At 43.4% G+C, this 24,196-nt stretch overlaps 2 protein-coding genes across 3 annotated transcripts in view; one reads left to right on the top strand and one right to left on the bottom strand.

Annotated features, from left to right (window-relative positions):
• Positions 1 to 1,834: 1,834 nt before the first annotated feature.
• ptrh2 (peptidyl-tRNA hydrolase 2) lies at positions 1,835 to 9,414 on the bottom strand. The gene is made up of 2 exons (XM_063031511.1): positions 9,224 to 9,414; positions 1,835 to 7,622 (listed from the first exon to the last, which is right to left on the bottom strand). Exon 2 carries the CDS (start codon positions 7,602 to 7,604, stop codon positions 7,098 to 7,100), a length of 507 nt encoding a protein of 168 aa, XP_062887581.1. The 5' UTR covers positions 7,605 to 7,622; positions 9,224 to 9,414; the 3' UTR covers positions 1,835 to 7,097.
• Positions 9,415 to 9,459: 45 nt separating this feature from the next.
• Positions 9,460 to 24,196, top strand: part of vmp1 (vacuole membrane protein 1) — a 179,405-nt gene continuing 164,668 nt past the window's right edge. Inside the window, exon 1 of one of the 2 annotated variants that reach the window (XM_063031509.1) lies at positions 9,460 to 9,600. Coding sequence is in view for 1 of the 2 variants with exons in the window: in XM_063031508.1 (XP_062887578.1) it covers positions 17,610 to 17,739 (130 nt within the window). In the remaining variant the exon portion in view is untranslated. Of the gene's footprint in view, positions 9,601 to 17,609; positions 17,740 to 24,196 lie in introns of those variants that run through there. The other variant, XM_063031508.1, reaches the window with a different exon arrangement.

The raw sequence follows: 24,196 nt of genomic DNA, 5'->3' as shown, positions 1-24,196 counted from the left end.
TTTTCATTGTTACATTGATAGTCAGTTCTGTTCTGTTACATTCCTGCAACCAATAGCATTGTTGCCACTTGGGGAGATGGAGCTGTAGGTTCAGGTCCAGGTCCCGGTTCCGGTCTCGTTGGCTAACTCCAAATCACCCAATTCCCCTCACGTTCACAGACCCAGGCAAGGTCTGCCGTAAAGTTAGAGAAGCTTAACTTGTTAAAAAAAAAGTTTAAGAATTCAAATTTAAGCCAAAAACCTGTAAATCAGCTTATTGGTATATGTATGTAGGTGTTTGGAACTCTGAGAGGGCTTGAAATGGCAAAGACATCACATTCCTTCACTCTGTGTTAATTTTGGCTGATCGGGGGTCTCCACATCCCTTCGGTGACGCTCTTGAACCTGGCTGCAGGGAAGCAACAGTCCTCCTGGAGTTAAATCTTCTTCCAGAAGAACACCTGGGGATGGTCCCTATCCTCATCAGACAGGCTTGAAAAGGGGTGGGGAGGGGATTCAACAGCGGATAATTTGATAGTGACAAGAAACTGCCACGATCCCTCGGACTTCACAGTCTTTAGACTCACGTTCAGCCACTCTGCCTTTGCTATGGTTTTCGTAGATTGTATTGTGTTGCATTTCTCTATTTCCCGTGGGTGTCGGCAAGAAAATGAATCTCAGGGTTGTATACGGCCCCCATACTTGGTTAATAAATTTACTTTGAACTTTGAAATCAGGGTACCTGAGTTCCTCCAGCATTTTGTGCGTGCTAATCTAATTTCCAGCACCTACAGAACCTCTTGTGTTTATTCGCCCATTCGAGCCCTGTTCCAGATGTGCCGCTCTGTATGATCGGTCGCTCTTCCCAGAAACATTCCCTCACCCGCAGCAGATTTGTCAATCTATATTTTAGAAGTCGGAAAGTAACCAGATTCAGCTGCAGAAGACAAGTATCAAGGTGATTCACATTAACCTTCAATCAGTCGGAGCCTCGGCTCGTCTCCGCCCACAGTTAAAAGGTGTGCAGTTAATTAGTTGATTTTTGTTTTAAATTCCCAGTGCAGGTTTAAAAGAAAATTGATTTAAAATTTCCTACACCCAGTGTCACAATCGGGCTTATTCTCTCTAGAATCAATTAGTCTTTGGATGTTCGATAGTGCATTCAGGGAGGGGATTGGTCAAAAATGACCTTTTGTCAATTTCGTCCCAGTAGTTGCTAATTGCATAATGAGCAGTGTGGAGAAATAATTAGCAGCAAAGTGATTATCTGTAAATTTAGAATTTATTCATCTTTATCCTCGATCTATTTTTGCAGAGAATCACCCTTCAACAATCAATTAGATGTAATAATTGGGTTATGGAACAAGAGCAATGTGGAGTTACTGTTCTGCTGGGACTGAACCAGTTTTGCTGCCTTGACTTTTTTTTTGTCTATTTACAGACTTGGTTCCACTCACAGTCTTTTCATTGGTGCCTATGTCAAAGTCAAAGTAAATTTATTATCAAAGTCCATATATCACCATATACTATCTTGAGATTCATTTTCTTGCAGGCATTCACAGGAAAAATATATTTTTATGATAAATAGAATTTACCAAGAACCATACAAAAGTGGAGAGGAAAAAACAAGTTGTGCAGCAAAAAAAGACATTTAAAGATATTTTAAATTTACTGATATCTCTTTAGAAGATAGGCAAGACTGTACACAAACAACAACTGACAAACAACCACAGAAGACATTTTGCACCAGCAACAAAAAATACTGAGAACATGAGTTGGAGTCTCTGAAAGTGAGTCTGTGGGTTTAAGAATCAGTTCAGAGTTGCAGTGAGTGAAGTTTGCGTTCCTTTTTAAAAAAATTTGGCCCATCTTTACATCTAAAGATATCAGCTTGGTGGGTTAAGTGGTCAATGTGAGCTGCCCTTAATGTGTAGATATGTCGTAGAGTTTGAGGTGTAGGAACTTGATAGGGGAGAATATAATGGTGATAGGATTAATGTGAGTGTGGGTGCTTGAATAGATGCTCCAGACAGTCGACTGGACGCTCAGTTTTCCCTGACACAATGCAGGCGGAACAGTACAGCACATTCTGGGGTTCAATTCCTGCCGCTGTCTGAGCTTCAGTTTACACCCTCGTTCTACAGACCTACAGGTTAGGGTTAGTGAGTTGTGGGCATACTCCGTTGGTGGCCTTGTGGGCTGCCCCCAAGCACACCCCTGACGTAAGTGACGCATGTATGTTGCAATGTATATGTGATAAATAAAGCTAAAAATTTCAATCGCAAACGTGAGGAAATCTGCAGATGCTGGAAATTCAAGCAGCACACACAAAATGCTGGTGGAACGCAGCAGGCCAGACAGCATCCATGGGAAGAAGCACAGTCGACGTTTCGAGCCGAGACCCTTTACTTTGCAGGCAACGGATTTCAAGCAATTTATTTATTTATCGAGATACAATGTGGAATAGACTTAACCAGCCTCCCCGCCCATCAACCCCCAACTTAACCTGAGTCTAATCACGGGACAATTTACAAAACCAACCGTGGTAGGTCTTTGGACTGTGGGAGGAAACTGGAGAAAATCAAGGCGGCCACGGAGAGAATGCATGCACTCCTTGCAGACAGCGGCAGATACATTGGCCTGCACCAATCAAACATTAGTTAATGTTAAGTTGGATACTGGGCTAGGATAAAACACTTTGCTTGTTGAGGACAGTGACCAGGCATCCCGGAGATAATTGGGGAATCACTGCTGAAGTGCACACCTCGAGTGGTCAAAGGGAAAATCAAGTCAAGTTTCGGGGTGTGCTGAAGAGAATCAAGGCGCATCAAGTCGTTGGGACATTTTAGGGTCAGGTACGGCCACATATGGGAGTGTGAAGCTCTGCTTTATTTCTGACCATAAGCAATAATTTTGTCATAAGAGTTAGGAAACGTTTTCTTTTGGCAAAGAATCACTGCATTAGAGAAACAGCAGGTAACCTAGATGGCCAACTGTCAACTAAACCTGATAAATGCTGAGGTGAAAGGGCGCAAATCCACCCCCACCTCAGAGGTGACCCGGATCTTCTCCAAGATGCCTACCAGCAAACAGATCGACAGTACAGCTGAGGCCAAGTCATTGGATATATTTAAGGCAGAGGTTGATGGATTCTTCATTGGGCAGGGCATGAGGGGATACGGGGAGAAGACAAGTGATTGGGGCTGAGAGGGAAAATGCATCGGCCATGATGAAATGGCAGAACAGACTCAGTGGTCCAAATGGCCTAATTCTGCTCCTATATCTTATGGTTACAGAGAACCACAGGATGCCAGAAAGGTTTGCTATGCTAGTTGGAGTTGACTGGATTGACTGAAGATTCAGAATGACCAATGTTCCTTGCAGTTTAAAAGGGAGGAGGTTTCATCGGATAAACGTCGGGGTTAACCTATGAGGAAGAGAGCAAGTCGCTTGAGACATATTTGGGATTTAGAATGAGAGGGGAGCTTATAGAAAAATATTAAATTATGAAAGGGATAGATAAGATAGAGGCAGCAGAGATGTTTTCACTGGTTATTGAGACTAAAACTTGGGGACAGATTTGTGAGGACAGATTTAGGATGAAGATAAGGAGAAACTGCTTTTCCCGGAGAATAGTGAGTCCGTGGAATTCTCAGCCCAGGGAAACAGTAGAAACTGCCTCATTAAATATATTTATTCATAATTAGATAGATTTTTGCATAGTGGGGGAATTAAGGGTAATGGGGAAAAGCCAGATAGGTGAAGCTGAGTTGATGCATGGAACAGTCAGGATGTTATTGAATGGGTCAGATGGCCGACTCCTGCTCCTGTTTCCCTACGTCACAGGGCTGTTTACTCGGTTGATAAAAATAGCTCAGTTTCAAAGTGTCATGCATTTAGAGTTGAGAGGAAATAATGGCACAACTAGCAGAGCTGCTGCCCACCAGCCCGGATCCAATCCTGACCTCCGGTGCTGTCCACGTGGAGTTTGCACGTTTTTCCAGTGACTGCACGAGTTTCCTCCAGCATCTTAAAAACATGCGAGGTTATAGGTTAATTGTCCCTGTGTGTGTGTGTGGGGGATAAAATGGGGATTGGTGTGGAAGGATGCATGGAGGTGAATCTGGATTTGGTGGGTCAAAGGAGCTTCTTCTCCAATGTACATAGAGTCCAATCACAATACATCCTTGAAATTCTCTGCAACGTAAGGATGCTCAAAATTCAGATTGGTATTTATTCAGTTAGGGAGTTAAGAGGAAGGTGAACTACTGTGTACCAATTGGAGAGTGGGGCAGTCTGAAGGAAAGCAACCTCCTGCCCCAGTTGCTTACGCAGCACAAACCCAACCTCAGGACATGAAGCTACTCACAGCAAACTGAGAGAGCTCTGAAATGTAAAAAGTTCCTTCATACCCACACATTGTCATACCTCAAACTGGTCACCATAGGGAGGCAGAGATGACATGGCCAACTTCAACTCGCTCACCTGCCTTTCAGGCTAATTATTAGTTCATTGTTATCACTGTGCCTTCTCAGTAACCCTACAAAAGTCCTTTGTCTCGTTCCTTTGTTCAGTCTTGGAATCATCATGTTTTAAAATATAAAAGTAAAGCCTGGCCTTTGTAGGAATCTCCAGTTGCTGTTTTTTTGGATTTTGATTTCTGAAACATAGAAAACCTACAGGACAATACAGGCCCTTCGGCCCACAATGCTGTGCTGAACATGTACTTACTTTAGAAATTACCTAGGGTTACCCATAGCCCTCTATTTTTCTAAGCTCCATGTATCTATCCAGGAGCCTCTTAAAAGACGCCATCATATCTGCCTCCACCACAGTCGCTGGCAGCCCATTCCACACACTCACCACTCTCTGCGTTAAAAAAAAACTTAGCCCTGACGTCCCCTCTGTACATATTTCCAAGCACCTTAAAACTGTGCCCTCTCGTGTTAGCCATTTCAGTCCTAGGAAAAAGCCTCTGACTATCCACACGATCAAAGTCTCTCATCATCTTATACACCTCTATCAGGTCACCTCTCATCCTCTGTCACTCCAAGGAGAAAAGGCCGAGTTCACTCAACTTATTCTCATAAGGCACGCTCTCCAATCCAGGCAACATCCTTGTAGATCTCCTCTGCACCCTTCCTATAGCTTCCACATCCTTCCTGTAGTGAGGTGACCAGAACTGAGCACAGTACTCCAAGTGTGGTCTGACCACGGTCCTATGCAGCTGTAACATTACCTCTCGGCTCTTGAATTCAATCCCTTGGTTGATGAGGTATGCCTTCTTAAACACAGCAGCAGCTTTGAGAGTCCTATGGACATGGATGTGGAATCCAAGATCCCTCTGATCCTCCACACTGCCAAGAGTCTTGCCATTAATACTATATTCTGCCATCATATCTGACCTACCAAAATGCACCACCTCACACTTACCTGGGTTGAATTCCATCTGCCACTTCTCAGCCCAGTTTTGCATCCTATCAATGTCCCGCTGTAACCTCTGACAGCCCTCCACACTATCCACAACACCTCCAACCTTTGTGTCATCAGCAAATGTACTAACCCATCCCTCCACTTCCTCATCCAGGTCATTTATAAAAATCATGAAGAGAAGGGGTCCCAGAACAGATCCCTGAGGCACACCACCGGACACCAACCTCCATGCAGATATGACCCGTCTACAACCACTCTTTGCCTTCTGTGGGCAAGCCAGTTCTGGATCCACAAACTGTCCCCTTGGATCCCATGCCTCCTTACTTTCTCAATAAGCCTTGCAGAAATCCATATACACTACATCTTCTGCTCTACCTTCATCAATGTGTTTAGTCACATCCTCAAAAAATTCACTCAGGCTCATCAGGCATAGCTTGCCTTTGACAAAGCCATGCTGACTATTCCTAATCATATTATGCCTCTCCAAATGTTCATAAATCCTGTCTCTCAGGATCTTCTCCATCAACTTACCAACTACTGAAATAAGACTCACTGGTCAATAATTTCCTGGGCTATCTCTACTCCTTTTTTTGAATAAGGGAACCACATCTTCAACCCTCCAATCCTCCGGAACCTCTCCTGCCCCCCTTTGCCCGTCAGTTTTTTTTGGACCCTCTAATTTTGTGACTTTTCTCTGCAACTGGGTTCACCACTATTCAGTATGTGGGAAGTTAAAACTGAAGAAGTTACCCAGTTAGCTGTGATATATATCTCGTGAACAGGACCCACCTACAGAAATGAGCCAGTTCAGGCAGTATTTTTGACATTTCCTTTATTTCAGTGAACCAGCCACCCAGGTACCTCCCGCCAGCAAAGCCTACGCCAGCCGATATGGTTCTGGTCAGCAAGGCTGTAAAGAGTTATCAATATTCAGCCTATTCCACTGACCGGCCCCCGAGATGTTTTGGAATGTTAAAATTCCTGCATCCAACAAAGAATGTATTTGTACAATGTGAGCAAACAGGAGTGTGGTTGGCGAGGGTGGGGAGCAGATGGGAAGGACAGAGGTTGTTCCTTGGAGAAGTGCCCAGGCACTTCTTGCAGGGGAAACGTCCATTTCTAGGCCTCAAGCTGGCGCTGAGTAGCTTTGCTGCCTTTTACCGATAGCTGCCGGGAACACTGCACCTCCTCAGAGTGCAATGGAAATGAGTGGGCCGTGCTTACTGATCCTGTCACTACTGTTCCCCACTTGCCTACTGTTAATTAAGTTGTCCAAACACTTGAGTGTCATGGCATTAGCAAAGATGACAGATGCCACAATAACACTGATCCAATTAGTACAGATGGACATAAACTTAAGGCGATTGGGGGAAAGTATAGCGGGCAATTTCAGAGGTAGATTTTTTTTTGTTTTTACAATGAGTGGTGGGTATGTGGAACACTCTGCTGCCGGGGGGGGAGGGTGGTAGAGGCCAATACATTAGGAACAACATTGTGGGTTGAAGGGCCTGTATGGTTCTATGTTCTAATGAATGCAGAGCACAGCATCAACCCCAAATAATTTGGACTGACTCGGCTCAGTGTCCTGGAGCCTGTCTACTGAGAAATACCACTAACTGTCCAGGTAATGGGTTTCAGATCCATGAGTCAGTCAAACTGCACAGTCAGTCAAGGCACAGATATACTTAATACAGTTTCAGGTGTCCTGTCACCTGGTCCACCAGCTTTGCTGAGGCTGGGCCGATGCCCAGCACCGTGCGTGAGCCAGGTGCTATCTGAGTGCGCCCAGCGTCCTGGATCAAGCTAACGGTCAGCCCCAGCTCCTTGGCGTGCATCAATAAGCTTACGATGCTGTCTTCGTCGGGTGCCTTGAGGACCACTTTGGGTTGTCCGCAGTACTCCCACTGTCGGAGCAGATCGGGATTCCGGACCTGGAGCTGCCTGTACGCGGAGACCGCCGCGTGGGAACACTGCGCCGCCACTTTACCCTTGCCCATCTTCAGGTCATTACGAACCACCAGCACCATCTTGTACTCGCCACTCTCCCCCATGACACTGGTTTCCATCACTGTGTTTCGCAGTGAGGTTTTTAAAGGCCCAACAAAACGCCCACGAACCACCCAACCCAGGCACATGCCAGATCCTATTCCGGCCAATATCGCTAGAGCCATAGGAGTGCTCAGAGTCTCCATACTGTGTGTCTGAAAAGCCTATGGAAGTGAAGGACAAAGAAAAAAATTACTCTATCAGCCTCCTCAGAATCTGACTCAGATGAAATTTCTGGAACATCAATCGAAAAAATGGTTTTTGTCTCAAATCAGAATCAAATTTATTACTGCTAAACATAAAACATAAAATTTGTTTTATTTTTGTGGCAGCGGTACAGAACAAAGACGTGAAATTACTATGATTTGCAAAATAAATGCAAAGGAATAAAGGGGTATTCCTCATTCCAAGTGACCACTTAAATTTGTAAAGAAAGCTGCTCTCCTCTCAGGATTTCTGGACTGACCCTTCCTGAGCAAATCAAGACTTATCTCCTGATGTTAAGCATAAAATTCAAGACTGTTGGTAAGTTTGGCAATTTAAAAACATTTTGAAGACTAATCTGGCCCCATTTTGTACTCAACCTGGGTTTGCTTTCTTTATTGTGAATGCTCTTAAGAAGATGAATCTCAGGGTAGTACACGATGACATAACTGTACTTTGATAATAAAGTTACTTTGAACTTTCTAGATTTATTTGCACTGTCTAACTACAAAACTACGAGCAGGACAAGGACGGAAGATCCTTCGTCCAGCAGTGATGTCAAAACCAGCTTATTGTCATATACAAAAGTGGACTTATAACCATATAACAGTTACAGCACGGAAACAGGCCCTCTCGGCCCTTCTAGTCCGTGCCGAACTCTTACTCTCACCTAGTCCCACCGACCTGCACTCAGCCCATAATCCTCCATTCCTTTCCTGTCCATATATCTATCCAATTTAACTTTAAATGACAATATCAAACCTGCCTCAACCATTTCTGCTGGAAGCTTGTTCCACACAGCTCTCTGAGTAAAGAAGTTCCCCCTCATGTTACCCCTAAACTTTTGTCCTTTAACTCTCAACTCATGTCCTCTTGTTTGAATCTTCCCCACTCTCAATGGAAAGAGCCTATCCACGTCAACTCTATCAATCCCCCTCATAATTTTAAATACCTCTATCGTCCCCCCTGAACCTTCTATGCTCCAAAGAATAAAGACCCAACTTGTTCAACCTTTCTTTGTAGCTTAGGAGATGAAACCCAGGCAACATTTTAGTAAACCTCCTCTGTACTCTCTCAATTTTATTGACCTCTTGCCTATAATTCGGTGACCAGAACTGGGCACAATACTCCAAATTTGGCCTCACCAATGCCTTGTACAATTTCAACATTACATCCCAACTCCTATACTCAATGCTCTGATTTATAAAGGCCAGCATACCAAAAGCTTTCTTCACCACCCTATCCACATGAGATTCCACCTTCAGGGAACTATGCACCATTATTCCTAGATCCCTCTGTTCTACTGCATTCTTCAGTGCCCTACCATTTACCATGTATGTCCTATTTTGATTAGTCCTACCAAAATGTAGACCTCACATTTATCAGCATTAAACTCCATCTGCCATTTTTCAGCCCACTCTTCTAACTGGCCTAAATCTCTCTGCAAGCTGATCTTACTTTTATCAATCTAATCTTATCCCAGCTCCGCAGACCCCGGGAAGGAGCGGGACCACCCACGGTCCCCGGGCGGCTGCGGGAGCAGGACAGGGGCCACACGTACCTTGGAAAGCGGGTCCCCAGACTCCCGGCCCAGGCCAGGCCAGGCCGTCGCACCGGTAATGACGTCACCGCGAGGCTTCACGGCGGGAGCATGTTTGGGGAACAACGTGTTGACCTTTCGGTTTGAGGTGATCGTTAGATTATCGCACACTTGACAGAAGTCTTCGCTGACAGTCCCAACCGTGACCCGGCCCCCCACCGGCCCCGAGGGATTTCAAGGTAAAAAAAAGAAGGGGCGGATTCAATAAAACGTCACTGGTGGTTGTGAACAGAAACACGTCAACTTCCGGTGCGGCTCCTGAGCAACGGAAACAGCGCGAGCCGGGAGCGTGAGGCGTCCGAGTGACCGGGGACTGGGAATCGGGACTTGGCGGAGAGGTAAACCGGGAACTGGGGGGATGGTTGTGAGGGGAACCGGGAACCGGGAACCGGGGGGCGGGCAGTGAGGCGAACCGGGGACCGGGGGGATGGTTGTGAGGGGAACCGGGAACCGGGGGGCGGGCAGTGAGGTGAACCGGGGACCGGGGGGATGGTTGTGAGGGGAACCGGGAACTGGGGGGCGGGCAGTGAGGCGAACCGGGGACCGGGGGGATGGTTGTGAGGGGAACCGGGAACCGGGGGGCGGGCAGTGAGGTGAACCGGGGACCGGGGGGATGGTTGTGAGGGGAACCGGGAACCGGGGGGCGGGCAGTGAGGTGAACCGGGGACCGGGGGGATGGTTGTGAGGGGAACCGGGGGGCGGGCAGTGAGGCGAACCGGGGACCGGGGGGATGGTTGTGAGGTGAACCGGGAACCGAGGGGTTGGTTGTGAGGCGAACCGGGGACCGGGGGGATGGTTGTGAGGTGAACCGGGGACCGGGGGGATGGTTGTGAGGTGAACCGAAAACCGAGGGGCCGACAGAACAGATGTACTGTACTGGGAACGAGGGATGGGGCGGAGATATTGGGGAAGAGCGGTACAGAAGCGGAGAGGGTGATAGCGGCAGTCCTGAGGATGAGAACGACTGGGGGAAGGATGCCTGTCGAGACGGAGCAGAGACGGGACTGGGGAGCGAGGAAGAGAGGGCAAGGGCGGTGGACCCGGGAGGGGGTCCCGATCTGTGGTAGTACTGTACGTGGGGGTGGGACAGCAGTGTGAGAGGATGAAAGAGTCCTGATATTTTATGGGCCTGGGGATTGGGTCCAATGTGGAGCGACTGTAAGTTGCACCTGGGGGTGGAACAGAATTGGTGGGCTGGGTGACCTGAATCTGCTTCTGTGTGTGTGGAAATGGTCTATAATAATGAGGTAGTTTTATGGGTGAGGCGAGTTTCTAGTGTCAGATGGTTGTGTGTCTATGGGCTACGAGATCTGTGGTAGTTTTGTGTGCTGCAGGATGAGATCTGGTGTGGAGGGCTTCTGATATGTGGTAATGAATATAGAAGGGGGCAGATTTCTGGTTGAAGGTAGCAAAGGTGCCTTTGGTTTATGGGGGTTGGAGGGTCTATCAATTTGCTTTTGGGATTAGGAGAGAATCTTCTGTAAGTGTGGTGTGGAGACAGACTGAATGGGTCTGTGGTAATTACGTGGGGGTAGGGTAAAGTCTGAACTGAGAAGACGGGGATTTTTAAAAAAAAAGAGATTAGGATTTGCTTAGATTGCAGAGAGGAGTGTGCTTTTGATGGAGAGAACAATAATTGTGATAAATGGGACTGGGTTGTGTACAAGCAGCTGGTTGGAATGGGAGTGCTAGTCTCGCAGCAGGGACCCAGTGGCCAGTTGAGTAGACTAGCCTCTTCTAGAAGTTTGGGGTGGATTTGAGGGCTGAGAGTTACTGCTTTTGTACATAGAGAATGTGTTGTGAGTAGAGGGTCCAAAGGTTGTCCTGATAATACTCTCCCTGGCTTATGTCTGGATTTTGTTGTACAGTAGTGGCCTGATGCTTAGGTGGTCACAGTCACCGAGCCATTGTGGAATTTCCACCCCTTGATCTGCTTTTCATTAGCCGTCTCGAGTTATATATTTTTGAATGAGGAAGTGGCGCCTCTGTATCCCAAGTTCTTAAACATTTTGAGTTTTACTCTGATCCATCATCAGAGGGTTTATTTGAGAGAGCGCATAATATTAAGTCCATCACGTGTCATGTTTGATATGGGATCAGTTTAAAACTAATGATGGGAATGTATGAAATTGGGGGCTGTAAGGAGTACAAAATGTGTGGTTAGGAGTAAAGCTAATATGATATTTCAGTTTGTAAAGCAGATTTTTGCTTATTGTTGCAGGTTAGTTTAACATTACATCTATTAACAAATGAGGGCTCATTTATGATTTAAAAACAAGGTTGGCAGCACCCGTGGAAACAAGGAAACAGTTAGTACTACAGGTTGAAATCCCTTTGCAAGTTTTAATGTCTGGATTGGAATAAGACAGTAAAATTTCTTTTGGTAAAATTTGAAATCAGATAAGTACTAATGCATGCTTCTTGCAAAACACCATCCTTGTGTATTTTGCAAGCATGTTGGAGAAAAGATTGGATGTCAGGTGCTTTTGTAAATCCTGCTGTTGCCTTTTAGAAGATACAGCACCTTATTGTTGAATATGGCTGGTCAGGATCTATGAATGTTAAAAAAACAATAAGTTTAAATGGGTGAAGAGTTTATAATCTTAGTTTACAATTCTACCCCACAAGAAACAAATTCCCACACTTAAGAAAAGCACCTACTAAATTATTTCCATTTTCTTTATCACTTTTTTCAGATATTTTGAGTCATCTAATGTTATTTTTTAATAACTCTAGTCGCACACATGGGATGCTAATCAGTTGAATAAACGATTGATGTGTGTGTTTGTCAATGTGAAAGGAACAAACGGATCTCTTATTTCATGTACACTTTAGATATTTCTGTTTCTCTAACTTTGCATCTGTCTCCCATTCTTTCTATCTTCTGCACTATTTTTAGATTGGCATTGTTTTCTTGTATATTTGAATGAACCTTTCCTTATCTTGCTTGACTTTTACCATGTTGAGAAATATTGGCAAGTATTAGTTCAAAGGCCTTGTCTAGTTGTGGTTCCATGATCAAGGAGCAACGTCTAAGTACTCATATAGATAGAAGTTGAACATTAACTAGCACTTTAGCATTTTGTTAACTTTCATACAAAACTTACACGTGTAGAAATGGCTCATGTATATTAAATCCATTTGATTGATCTAATTTGGAGCTTAGTTAACTGAACTTGTATAGTGGTACAGTATTGTAAAATTAATTTACCAATGCATGGGTGCAGAAGCCGTAAGAGATAACACCAGGCTATGTGGTCCATTGAGTTTGCCCGCCCTCAAAGCCGTGAGTCTGCAAGACCATTGGGAAGTCAGAGGCCCGATGTCTGCGAGTCCAGTGGAGACTAGAGGACTGGCTGTGTGTGTGTGATGGATGGAAGGGGCTTGTTTTGCTGTTGCTTTGTTTCTGTTCTGCTGAGCATTGTGGGCATGGCATTTGTGGCGGCGTGTGTGGGCTGTCCCCAGCACGTTCTTGGGTTGTGTTGGTTGTTAACTCCAACAATGCACTTTGCTGTATGTTTTGTACGTGATAGTAAATGAACCTGAAGATGATACTCCTAATCGTGGCATCAAATTAATATGGTAAAGGGGTGAAGATTAATTGGATAAAAGATACCGTGTGGTATTAGAGAAAAAACACGACCAGAACTTTGAGAAGAGTGGGGGGCCAGGTAGATCAATTTAATGATGTGACAATGCAAAGAGTTTGGGTTTTTATGAAATTTTTAAAATGTAGGTTGAAAAATAAAGGATTCCACCTTGATTTTTTAGTGGGAACTGAATAGCAATTTGACTGCATTATAACTTCTGTAATAACTCAAGCAACTTTTTGGGTTTTATGAACAAGGAAACTAGAGTTCATCAGAACTTGTGGGGATGCTCTTGGCAATCAAACTGAATAGTTGATTGAGTAGAACTGATTTGGTTTACATTGTATGAAAGGATTAGAGTTGTATTGAATTGTGAGCTTTCTCTTGTGTGAAGGATAAATGCATTTTCTTGGACATTTTTTAAATGTCTAATGGTCAAGGAAGTGCTTTGAAATGAGAGAGATCAAGAGAACAGTACTTCAAGGAAGCCTTAAGCTGGATAACAATCAGTGTGTGAAGATGTAAATGAATAACTCAAGAAGGAAGTTCGAGTAAGATTGAGGTATGTTGAATATAGTGCAACTAAGGGGGAAGATGGTTGATTTGATTAGAGATTTCACTGTTTTTTATTTTTAAATTTGTCCTTGGTAGAACACATGGATCTGGAGTATATAATGTCAGATATCAATGAATGGAAGTTGATATGAGAACTTGATTCTGTCCTTCAGTCAAAAAACTATTAATGTGCATCAGGCTTTCTAAACTACAAACAAAGTTAACTCCCATCTTTCATTCCAATGAACTTCTGTCTAAATGTGTGTATAGTTTAGGCTTCCAAGTCTTTAAATGCATCTGAATTATACTGAGTTCTTGTTTAATTTGAAGTGGTGTTTTAATTTTTTCCCTTTCTAATTTTCTTTGAAAACATTGATGACATTTAATATGCACTGGCCATTCAACTGCATATATAACCAAACCTTATGTTGACAGCCTTCTTAGTTGTTTTTTTTAGTCAAGATAAATTTAATATTCACCTGTAATTCATTGATAGTGTCCGTGAATTATTTTCAAACCCTTTGTATGTGTCCATTGCCACCATCTCAATATCTCTGTTGATCAAAGTCACCAGTGAGACACTGAAGCTGGTGGTCTTTATTCATCACAAGCAGGCATCATTCTGGAGACACCTCTCAGTCAAGGCTCACAAACCCATGCACGTTTTTTATATCCATAAGAACAAAGGTAATAGTAGCTGATATAATACAATTTCAATAGTTACAATGACATTGTTTCCTTCAGTATTTTGGGTTGACAATGCTTCCCTTGAGTTAGTGATTTAGTGTGATTTGCATGGGGTGCTTTGATCTAAGTCTGGGGTTCCCAACCTGGGGTCCATGGAGTCTTGCTTAATGGTATTGATCCATGGTATAAAAATGGTTGGGAACCCCTGGTAAGTTAACAAGAGTTATTGTTATGAAGTATTCCTGTAACTTTAAGATCTTTGTATTGACTAAATTATAGGAATTATGGAATTGTAGATCTGTGGATTTGAGGAGATAATCTGTGTACACTGGTCTTTGGGATCTAATTGGTCTCAGCTGCATCTGGTTTAATCACTGAACATCGCAGTTGACTAAATATGGGAAACATCACGATAATTATGTGGTCTGCTTCTGATCTGCATTGATAACCTAATTTTTGTATACAGAAAGCACTTTGAACTGTGTGGTGAGATAATCTGCAGATATTTAGAAGTTCTTGGCATTAAAATTTAATATGGTAAAGCAGAAAGATGGTGTCATGAAATTTAGCTGTGCATTGATATATAGGTACTTTGTGATTATTAAAACCTCTTACACTTTTATGGTTTTTGGCTGTAGCAAACTTATATGTTAACTCAACATCTTTTCTGCAAATGCACACTGCAAATCATGTCTCTCTTTAGGGGCTTGCTGTTGCTTGGTGGGTGGTGAGTGCTTCATGCTGGAACAAGTGGAAGAGAATTGATGCTTTGCTGCTGTTTGTGTGTCGGAAGGGGAGGGGGGTGCTGGGGTTTTAAAGTTTTTCTGTCATTCATTCTTTGGGGTTTTCTGTTTCATAGATGTCTGGGAAGAGTAAGAATTTTAGGTTGTATACTGTATACATTCACAGATATTAAATGGAACAATTGAAATGCCAGTATTCCGTAATCAAGATTCATGTTAGAACATAGAATATAGAAAACCTACAGCACAATACAGGCCCCTTGGCCCACAAAGCTGTGCCAGACATGTCCTTACCTTAGAAATTACCGAGGATTACCCATAGCCCTCTATCTTTCCTATCCAGGAGTCTTTTAAAAGACCCTATCGTATCTACCTCTACCACTGTCTCAGGCAGCCCATTCCACACACTCACCACTCTATGCGCTTGCATAAAAAAGCCTTGCCCCTGACATCTCCTCTGTTGGCTCATAAGTTGGGTAATGCTGCTGGAAAATGACAAAAGATTGCCTCAATTGTTGTGGAACTTTCCTTCATTTATATCTTGGCCAAATATGTTGATACTTCATGATGCTAAATATTGTAAATGTTAAGACCTTCCACGGTGTTCCCATTTCATTCTGACTTTTTCCTCCCACCTGTGCCTAAATAAAATTACAAAGAATTCCAGTTAATTGGGACCAGTACATTTTGGCTCCATTATGCTGCTCTCCAATTAGCCAAAGTTTCATGGAAATAGTTAAAGGTATTTAACAAGAAAACAAACTACTGTTTAACTGAGCAACAAATTATGTATTTAAATAAAATACAGAACAAATTAGAACATTACAAAGACTACTTCAGTACTATCAAACTGTGTTGGTTTCTAGTCGTTACCGACGGAGGAATACATTTGGTGTGTACACTGCCATGTTCTTTTGATTGACTATAAAGGACAAAATCAGTGCAGATAATGGACTACCTATATACAATGTTTTTGATGATTGTATCTTTGACATTTTCATCGTAACATTCAAGATGACTGTCTAAACCCTAATTCTTCATGGTTCCTAATTTGTTGAAGTAGTGAAATTGTTTTCACTCCTGGCCATTTTTGGCATCTCCAAGTCTTAATGCTTGAGACTGCAATGAGTAAAACAGTTCAGAATTGTTTTACTGCTCATCTGTTGCCAACTATCAGTGACAAAAATCACTGCTTTTTGAACACAAACACATGCAACAGACGCTGTTTTAAACATTGTTTGCTCTAAGTATAATGTGTCTTAACGGCCACGCAAATGCACGCAACTGATGTTGATTAGAAATTGGCATAGTCTCCTGTTCCAATTAAGCAAAGGGAGTGCCGGATATTTTCTTTATTAGTTTTTGATCTTGAGTTGTCCCAAATAAGTGGCTGTCCTGATTAACCGATGGCCCAATTACTCAGAATCCACTGTACCTGCTTTCTCTTTCCTCATTCTTTCTTAGTTCTGTTGGTTTTGATTTGGGAACTCAAATTTGTACTTTTACACAACCAATGAAAAAGAATATCTGACTTGTCTTGCTCCTTATCTTAGACTTATTTCTGATAGTTTATACGGCTCTTTATCACTTGATTGAGATTATATAGTCTAATCAGTTTCCAATCCGGGAACTTTGTTTAGTATGAAATAACTAGCTGTATACAGGTGTCCCCCGCTTTTCGAACGTTCGCTTTACGAAACCTCACTGTTATGAAAGACCTACATTAGTACCCTGTTTTCACTTTCAGAAGGTGTTTTCACTGTTACGAAAAAAATTCAGCGCGTGAAAAAAATCAGCGTGCGATAAAAGGCGCCCCGAACAGCCGCTCTCCCCCGGATTCGGAACGGTACTCTTGCCGGCATTGCTTTAACACGTGCCTGTGAGCAGCCGTTAGCAAGATGAGTTCTATGGTGTCGAAAAAGCCTCAAAGAGTTCATAAGGGTGTTGCACTTGGCGTAAAACTAGACATAATTAAGCGTTTTGATCATGGTGAACAAAGTAAGGACAACGTGAGTTTGGCTTGTGGAAGCTGACGAAGATGATATTGAAGAGGTTTTGGCATCCCATGTCCAGGAACTGATAGATGAAGAGCTGATGCAATTGGAAGAGGAAAGGATAACAATCGAAACCGAATGCAGTAGCGAAAGTGAAGCAACTATGTGAGATTTTTGCTGCAATGATAAAGTACGACTTTAATTTTGAAAGGGTATGTAGGTTTAGGGGATATTTGCAAGATGGTTTGAGTCCTTACAAAGAACTGCATGATAGAAAGATGTGCGAGGCTCAGCAGTCAAGCAAGCCTTCCACATCAGCCACAGCAGACGACGAACCTCGACCTTCGACATCGAGGCAGGCAGTCATAGGAGAAGATGAGCTGCCTGCCCTGATTGATGATGAGATGACACCAACGTGTCCCACCACCCCAACCCCCGGGCTCTAGACAGATACTGTACCGATTCGCGGAGAATGCAGCAGTAGCCGGGAGGCACACAACACATCTTTAAGAAAAAAACCGAAATAAACAAGCTAACAACAGGAATTCTGCAGATGCTGGAAATTCAAGCAACACACATCAAAGTTGCTGGTGAATGCAGCAGGCCAAGCAGCATCTATAGGAAGAGGCGCAGTCGACGTTTCAGGCCGAGACCCCGCCTAGCATGTAAATGTCGGCCCAGATCAGTGCCAATTGCATCGGCTCTGATCTGGGCCGACAATTATGTACCGGGCAGCACCTAATTAATTAGCATGTTTATTTCGGCTTTTTTCTTAAAGATGTGCTGTGTGCCTCCCGGCTACCGCTGGACCCCTGCATGCTTCGTGGCAACGTATCGCTCGGTGGCCTGGAGGGTGAGGGCCACGGTAACACACCATCATCAGTGTGCTCGGCGCTGTCCCGATTCCCGTAAGTGATACTACACTGTACATACATTATTTGTACTTTATATCGGCTGTGCATTTTCACATGTTATTTGGTATGATTTGGTAGCCTCATAGCTTAAAGGTTACTGGAGAGCGCTTGTGCCGTGTTTTTGCCAACAGCGCTTGCGTGAGATTTTCTGCTGACGGCGCTTGCGTGAGATTTTCGCTACGGAGAACAGTTCAGTAATAATTGTGGAAAAGTATTTCTACTTTATATAGGCTGTGTATTTATCATATCATTCCTGCTTTTACTATATGTTACTGTTATTTTAGGTTTTATGTGTTATTTGGCCTGATTTGGTAGGTTATTTTTTGGGTCTGCGAACGCTCACAAAATTTTCCCATATAAATAAATGGTAATTGCTTCTTCGCTTTAGGACATTTCGGCTTACGAACCGTTTCATAGGAACACTGTACCTTCGGATGGCGGGGGAAACCTGTATACATTTCAGTTATTGGAACACAGGTGACAAGCTTGCTGGAAGTATACAGTCTTTGTTGGGACATTGAACTAATGGCAATGATTTGGCTGTAACTGGTTTAAACTGTTTGTTTGCTTTAGGTTTTGCTTCAACCAACTGCGTTCTTGACGCTGCTTCAAAAGTTCAGACTAGTGGTGAATTAATAGGTTGTGTAATTGAATAGTGCAGTGGAGGGAAATGGGTGATGTAGGTGACAACAAGGCTTTGCTCCCAGATGAGCTCGGGGACCTTCACAAACTTCCCTGATGACCCTGTGATTTTCAGTGTCTGAGGCCGACTTGAGAGCATCCTTCAGGATGGTGAACCCTGATCAGACAGGATACCAGACTGAGTACTGAAGACCTGTGCTGGAGTATCATCGATATCTTTACCCTCTTGTTTAAGTAGTCTAAGGCTCCACCCTACTTCAAGCAGGCTTCAATTATACTGGTGCCCAAGAAATGTGTAGTAACCTGCCTGAATGACTATGCATTTGCATTCACTGTGATGAATTGCTTTGAGAGGCCAGGGAAGTGACTTGGACCACTCCAATTTGCTTACCATCACAACAGGTCAACAGCAGATGCCATTTCATTGGCTCTTCACTCAACCCTGGAGTATTTGGACAGTGAAGATGCATATGTCAGGATGCTTTTCATTGAGTACAGCTCAGCATTCAATACCATCACCCCCTCAAAACTAAGCAATAAGCTTCAAGACCTTGACCTCAAAATCTCCTTGTGCAATTGAATCCTTGATTTCTTCACTTGCAGACCCCAGTCAGTTCGGATTGGCAACAACATCTCCACAATCTCTATCAGCACAGGTACACACAGCTTAGCCCCCTGCTCTACTCGTTTTATTCTTATGAGCATGGTGCTAAGCACAGCTCCAATATGATATTTGAGTTTGCTGACTGTTGTTGGCCAAATTGAAAGTGGTGACATTCAGCCTTTAGGAGGGAGATTGAAAATCTGGCTGAGTGGTGCCACAACAACAACCTCTCTCAATGTCCAAGGAGCTGATTGGCTTCAAGAGGAGGGGACCAGAGGTCCATGAGCCGTCCTCATTGGGGTAATCAAAGGTGGAGATGTTCAGCATCTTTAAATTCCTCAGTGTTATAATTTCAGAAGATCTGTCTTTGGTCCAGCACGTAAGTGTCATTATGAAGAAAACACAGCAGCGTCTCTACTTTCTTGGAAGTTTGCGTCGATTTGGCATGTCATTTAAACCTTTGACAAACATCTATAGACGTGTGGTAAAGATTATATTGACTGGTTTCATCACAACGTGGTATGGAAACACCAATGCCCTTGAACAGAAAAGCCCACAAAAAGTGTGGATATGGCCCAATCCATCAGTAGTAAAGCCCTTCCATTGAGCACATCTACACACAGCGGTGTCACAGGAAAGCAGGATCCATTTTCAAGGACTCCCACCATTCAGGCCGTGCTCTCTTCTTGCTGCTGCCATCAAGAAGAAAGTACAGGAGCCTCAAGATCCATACCACCAGGCTCAGGAACGGTTATTACCCTTCAATCATCAGACCATCAGACTCTTGAACCAGAGGGGATAACTTCATTCACCCCATCACTGAACTTCCCACGACTCCTGGATTCACTTTCAAGGATTTTTCATCTCATGTTCTCTATTTATTGTTAGTATTTTTTTCTTTTTATATTTGTACAGTTTGTTAACTTTTGCATTGTCCATTCTTTTGGGTGCAGTGTTTCATTGATTGTATTGTTTCTTGTATTTACTACCTTTTGCAAATTTACAAATAAATTAGGTCAAAACTGCCTCCAAACCATCCAGTTCAGAGTTCTGCTCAACCCATTACCCTGAATGTGGTTACAACATGGCCACATAAGACTTCTGGAAAATTGAAGTAAACTGTTTCAACATGTTACTGTAAACTAATTTAAAAGCAGCAAGGCATTGTTATCCACTTAGTATTTAAACTTAAGTTGTTAGTAAGTATCCAAAATCTAATAAAATCTTATTTTCAGGTGTGATGAATCATTAGCTAATTTACCGTTTCACCTCTAGTCCATTAAAGTCATAAACAGGTACTATAGAACTCCACTTCCCATTCAATCCAATACAACCATCATGCAGAAATAAAAGGTGGCCAATTAACTTAGAAAATATGTTCACTAATTAGCTTGGAAAATTTGGAATAAATGTGATATTTTACAGATTTGTTAGAATATATTGTAAACTATATTTATCCCAGCATCAAAATTGACCCAGATAGAAGTATACCTCCTTCAAAAAGTTACCCTCAGCATAATACTAAAATATTGTCATCTCATTACGTCGCTGATCCAATGTACCTTATTTGTTGTGAAATGAAAGTATGTGGGACTCTCATTACAGAAAAATGTTAATATAACATTTTGAGCTGGAGGCCCTAAAATCACACCTACAGTATGGTCCTACAAAAAAAGTAGTGGCTAAGGCCCAGTCTATCACAGGTAAAGCCCTCCCCATCATTGAGCACATCTACACGAAAGTAGCATCCATCATCAGGGACATCTACTATACAGGACATGCTCTCTCCTCGCTCCTGCCAACAGGAAGATGTACAACAGCCTCAGTAATCACACCACCAGGTTCAAAAAACTTATTACCTCTCAACCACCAGGCACTTGAACCAAAGGGGATAACTTCACCTGTCCCATTACTGAAATGTTCCCACAACCTATGGACTCACTTTCAAGGACTCTTCATGTCATGTTCTTGATATTTATTGCTTATTTATGTTTTATTATTATTAATTTCTTTTTGTATTTGCACATTGGTTGAATGCCCCATATAGGTGTGCTCTTTCATTGATTCTGTTATGGTGGTTATTCTATGAATTTATTGAGTATGCCTGCAAGACAAAGAATCTCAGGATTGTATATGGTGACATACATGTACTTCTATAAACAAACTTTCCCTCCGAAGTTCAAAGTAAATAAAACTTCATTTCAGAATACTAATTGAAATATTTATCCTTCGTGGTCAGCTTTTTTTCCTAACGAAATTACTGTATTTATGAAGAATACTTTTAAGTGTTGGCTGCAATTCAATGTAATGGAAGTGACAATTTGTTTTACATTAGTTGTAACAGTTTTGCAGTTATAAAGCATTTTAGATGACCTTTATGTCCAATTAAAATGATTACAGGTCTGTTAAAATCATTAGTGAAATCCAAGAAGTGTCAGTTAATTTTACCAGGGATTATTTTTATACTATCACTCACTGGGGGGGAAAAAGAAAACTTTTCACTAATGTGTGGGCTTAATATGCACACCAAAAAAAAAAATCTGAGGACCATTAATGGGATAAAAATAAATCGACATGAAAACAATCATAACCTCAAAAGGAAGTAGTTACAAGTTTATGCAACAGTGCTTGTTGGCAGTTAAAGCAAATCAAATGTCATTTAAGCCTTCGCTACATCGATGACTGCATTGGCGCTGCTTCCTGCACGCATGCTGAGCTCGTTGGCTTCATTAACTTTGCCTCCAACTTTCACCCTGCCCTCAAGATTACCTGGTCCATTTCCAACACCTCCCTCCCCTTTCCTGATCTTTCTGTCTTTATCTCTGGAGACAGCTTATCTACTGATGTCTACTATAAGCCTACAGACTCTCACAGCTACCTGGACTATTCCTCTTCCCACCCTGTCTCTTGCAAAAATGCCATCCCCTTCTCGCAATTCCTCCGTCTATGCCACGTCCACACTAAGAATGAGGCTTTTCATTCCAGGATGAGAGAGATGTCTTTCTTTTTTAAAGAAAGGGGCTTCCCTTCCTCCACCATCAACTCTGCTCTCAAACGCATCTCCCCCATTTCACGCACATCTGCTCTCACTCCATCCTCCCGTCACCCCACTAGGAAAAGGGTTCCCCTTGTCCTAACCTACCACCCCACCAGCCTCTGGGTCCAACATATTATTCTCCGTAACTTCTGTCACCTCCAACGGGATCCCACCACTAAGCACATCTTTCCCTCCCCCCCCCCCCGCTTTCCGCAGGGATCGCTCCCTACGTGGCTCCCTTGTCCATTCGTTCCCCCCCATCCCTCCCCACTGATCTTCCTCCTGGCACTTGTCCTTGTAAGCGGAACAAGTGCTAGACATGCCCTTACACTTCCTCCCTTACCACCATTCAGGGCCCCAGACAGTCCTTCCAGGTGAGGCGACATTTCACCTGTGAGTCGGCTGGGGTGATATACTGTGTCTGGTGCTCCCGATGTGGCCTTCTATATATTGGCGAGACCCGACTCAGACTGGGAGACTGTTTTGCTGAACACCTATGCTCTGTCCGCCAGAGAAAGCAGGATCTCCCAGTGGCCACACATTTTAATTCCACATCCCATTCCCATTCTGATATGTCTATCCATGGCCTCCTCTACTGTAAAGATGAAGCCACACTCAGGTTGGAGGAACAACACCTTATATTCCGTCTGGGTAGCCTCCAACCTGATGGCATGAACATTGACTTCTTGAACTTCTGCTAATGCCCCACCTCCCCCTCGTACCCCATCTGTTATTCATTTATATACACACATTCTTTCTCTCACTCTCCTTTTTCTCCCGCTGTCCCTCTGACTATACCCCTTGCCCATCCTCTGGGTCCCCCCTCCTTTTCCTTCTCCCTGGGCCTCCTGTCCCATGATCCTCTCATATCCCTTTTGCCAATCAACTGTCCAGCTCTTGACTCCATCCCTCCCCCTCCTGTCTTCTATCATTTTGGATCTCCCCCTCCCTTTCCCACTTTCAAATCTCTTACTAACTCTTCCTTCACTTAGTCCTGACGAAGGGTCTTGGCCCGAAACGTCGACTGTACCTCTTCCTAGAGATGCTGCCTGGCCTGCTGCGTTCACCAGCAATTTTGATGTGTGTTGCTCAAGTTTTCTTCCCTGAATGTTACTAATATACTAGATTGATGTTTAACAAAAATATATCAGTTTCATCACCATCCACAGCATCAGAGTCTGGAAACAGGCCTTTCAGCCAAACTGGACCAGGTTGACCAAGATTCCCATCTAAGCTAATCCCAGTTGCCCATTTAGTGCATGCCCTTCTATATGCTTCCTGTCAATGTTTTTGTCTTGGTGCCTAGGAAATGTTTATAATGTATCTTCCTCAACCACTTCCTCCAGTAGCACACTCTATACACCAATTGCTTTCCGGGTGAAAAGGTTGCCACCCCACACAACCCCCACCTCCCCTAGGGTCCTATTAAATACCTCAAATCTCACCTTAAATTTATGCCCTATAAGTTAACGGCAGGGGCATGTCCCAAATGGTGAGGGTCACCACCTTGGGGTACTGCCTGTTGAAGATGTTCTTGATGGCAGGTAGGGTTGTGTCCATGGTTTCACTGGCTAAGCCTACAACCCTTTGGGGCCTATCAGACTGTGATGCTGCCAGTCAGAATGTTCTCCACCATACATCTGTAGAAATCTGCTACAGAACTTGATGACACACCAATTCTCCTCAAACTCCTAATAAAGTATAGCCACCATCTTAGCTTCTTTGAGATTACATCAATTTTTTGGACTCAGTACAGATATTCTGAGATATTGGCACCCAGGAACTTGAAGCTGCTCACCCTTTCTATCACTGACCCCTCAATGTGTACTATTGCGTGTTCTACCAACTTACCCTTCCTGAAGTCCACAATCAATTCCGTGGTCTTGCTGACACTGCATATGAGGCACTCAATCAGACAATCTCACTCCTGTCTATCGTCTCATTACCAATCAAGATTCTGCCAACATCTGTGGTGTAATCAATGATCCAGTTGTAGAGGGAGGTACACAGGCAATTGAGCTGTACCTAACCACACAGTCGTAAGTGTGGGCAGAGCACGCATCCTGTGTTGGCCATCAGTGAGAAGGAGATTTTATTATTGATCTGCATCGACTGTGATCTCCAAATAAGAAAGTCAAGGATCCAGTTGTAGAGGGAGGTACAGGGGT

Source organism: Mobula hypostoma, chromosome 23, assembly GCF_963921235.1.
Source record: "Mobula hypostoma chromosome 23, sMobHyp1.1, whole genome shotgun sequence".
Taxonomy (NCBI): domain Eukaryota; kingdom Metazoa; phylum Chordata; class Chondrichthyes; order Myliobatiformes; family Myliobatidae; genus Mobula; species Mobula hypostoma.
The sequence above is the reverse complement of the archived record's forward strand: the minus strand, read 5'-3'. Positions and strand labels throughout refer to the sequence as shown.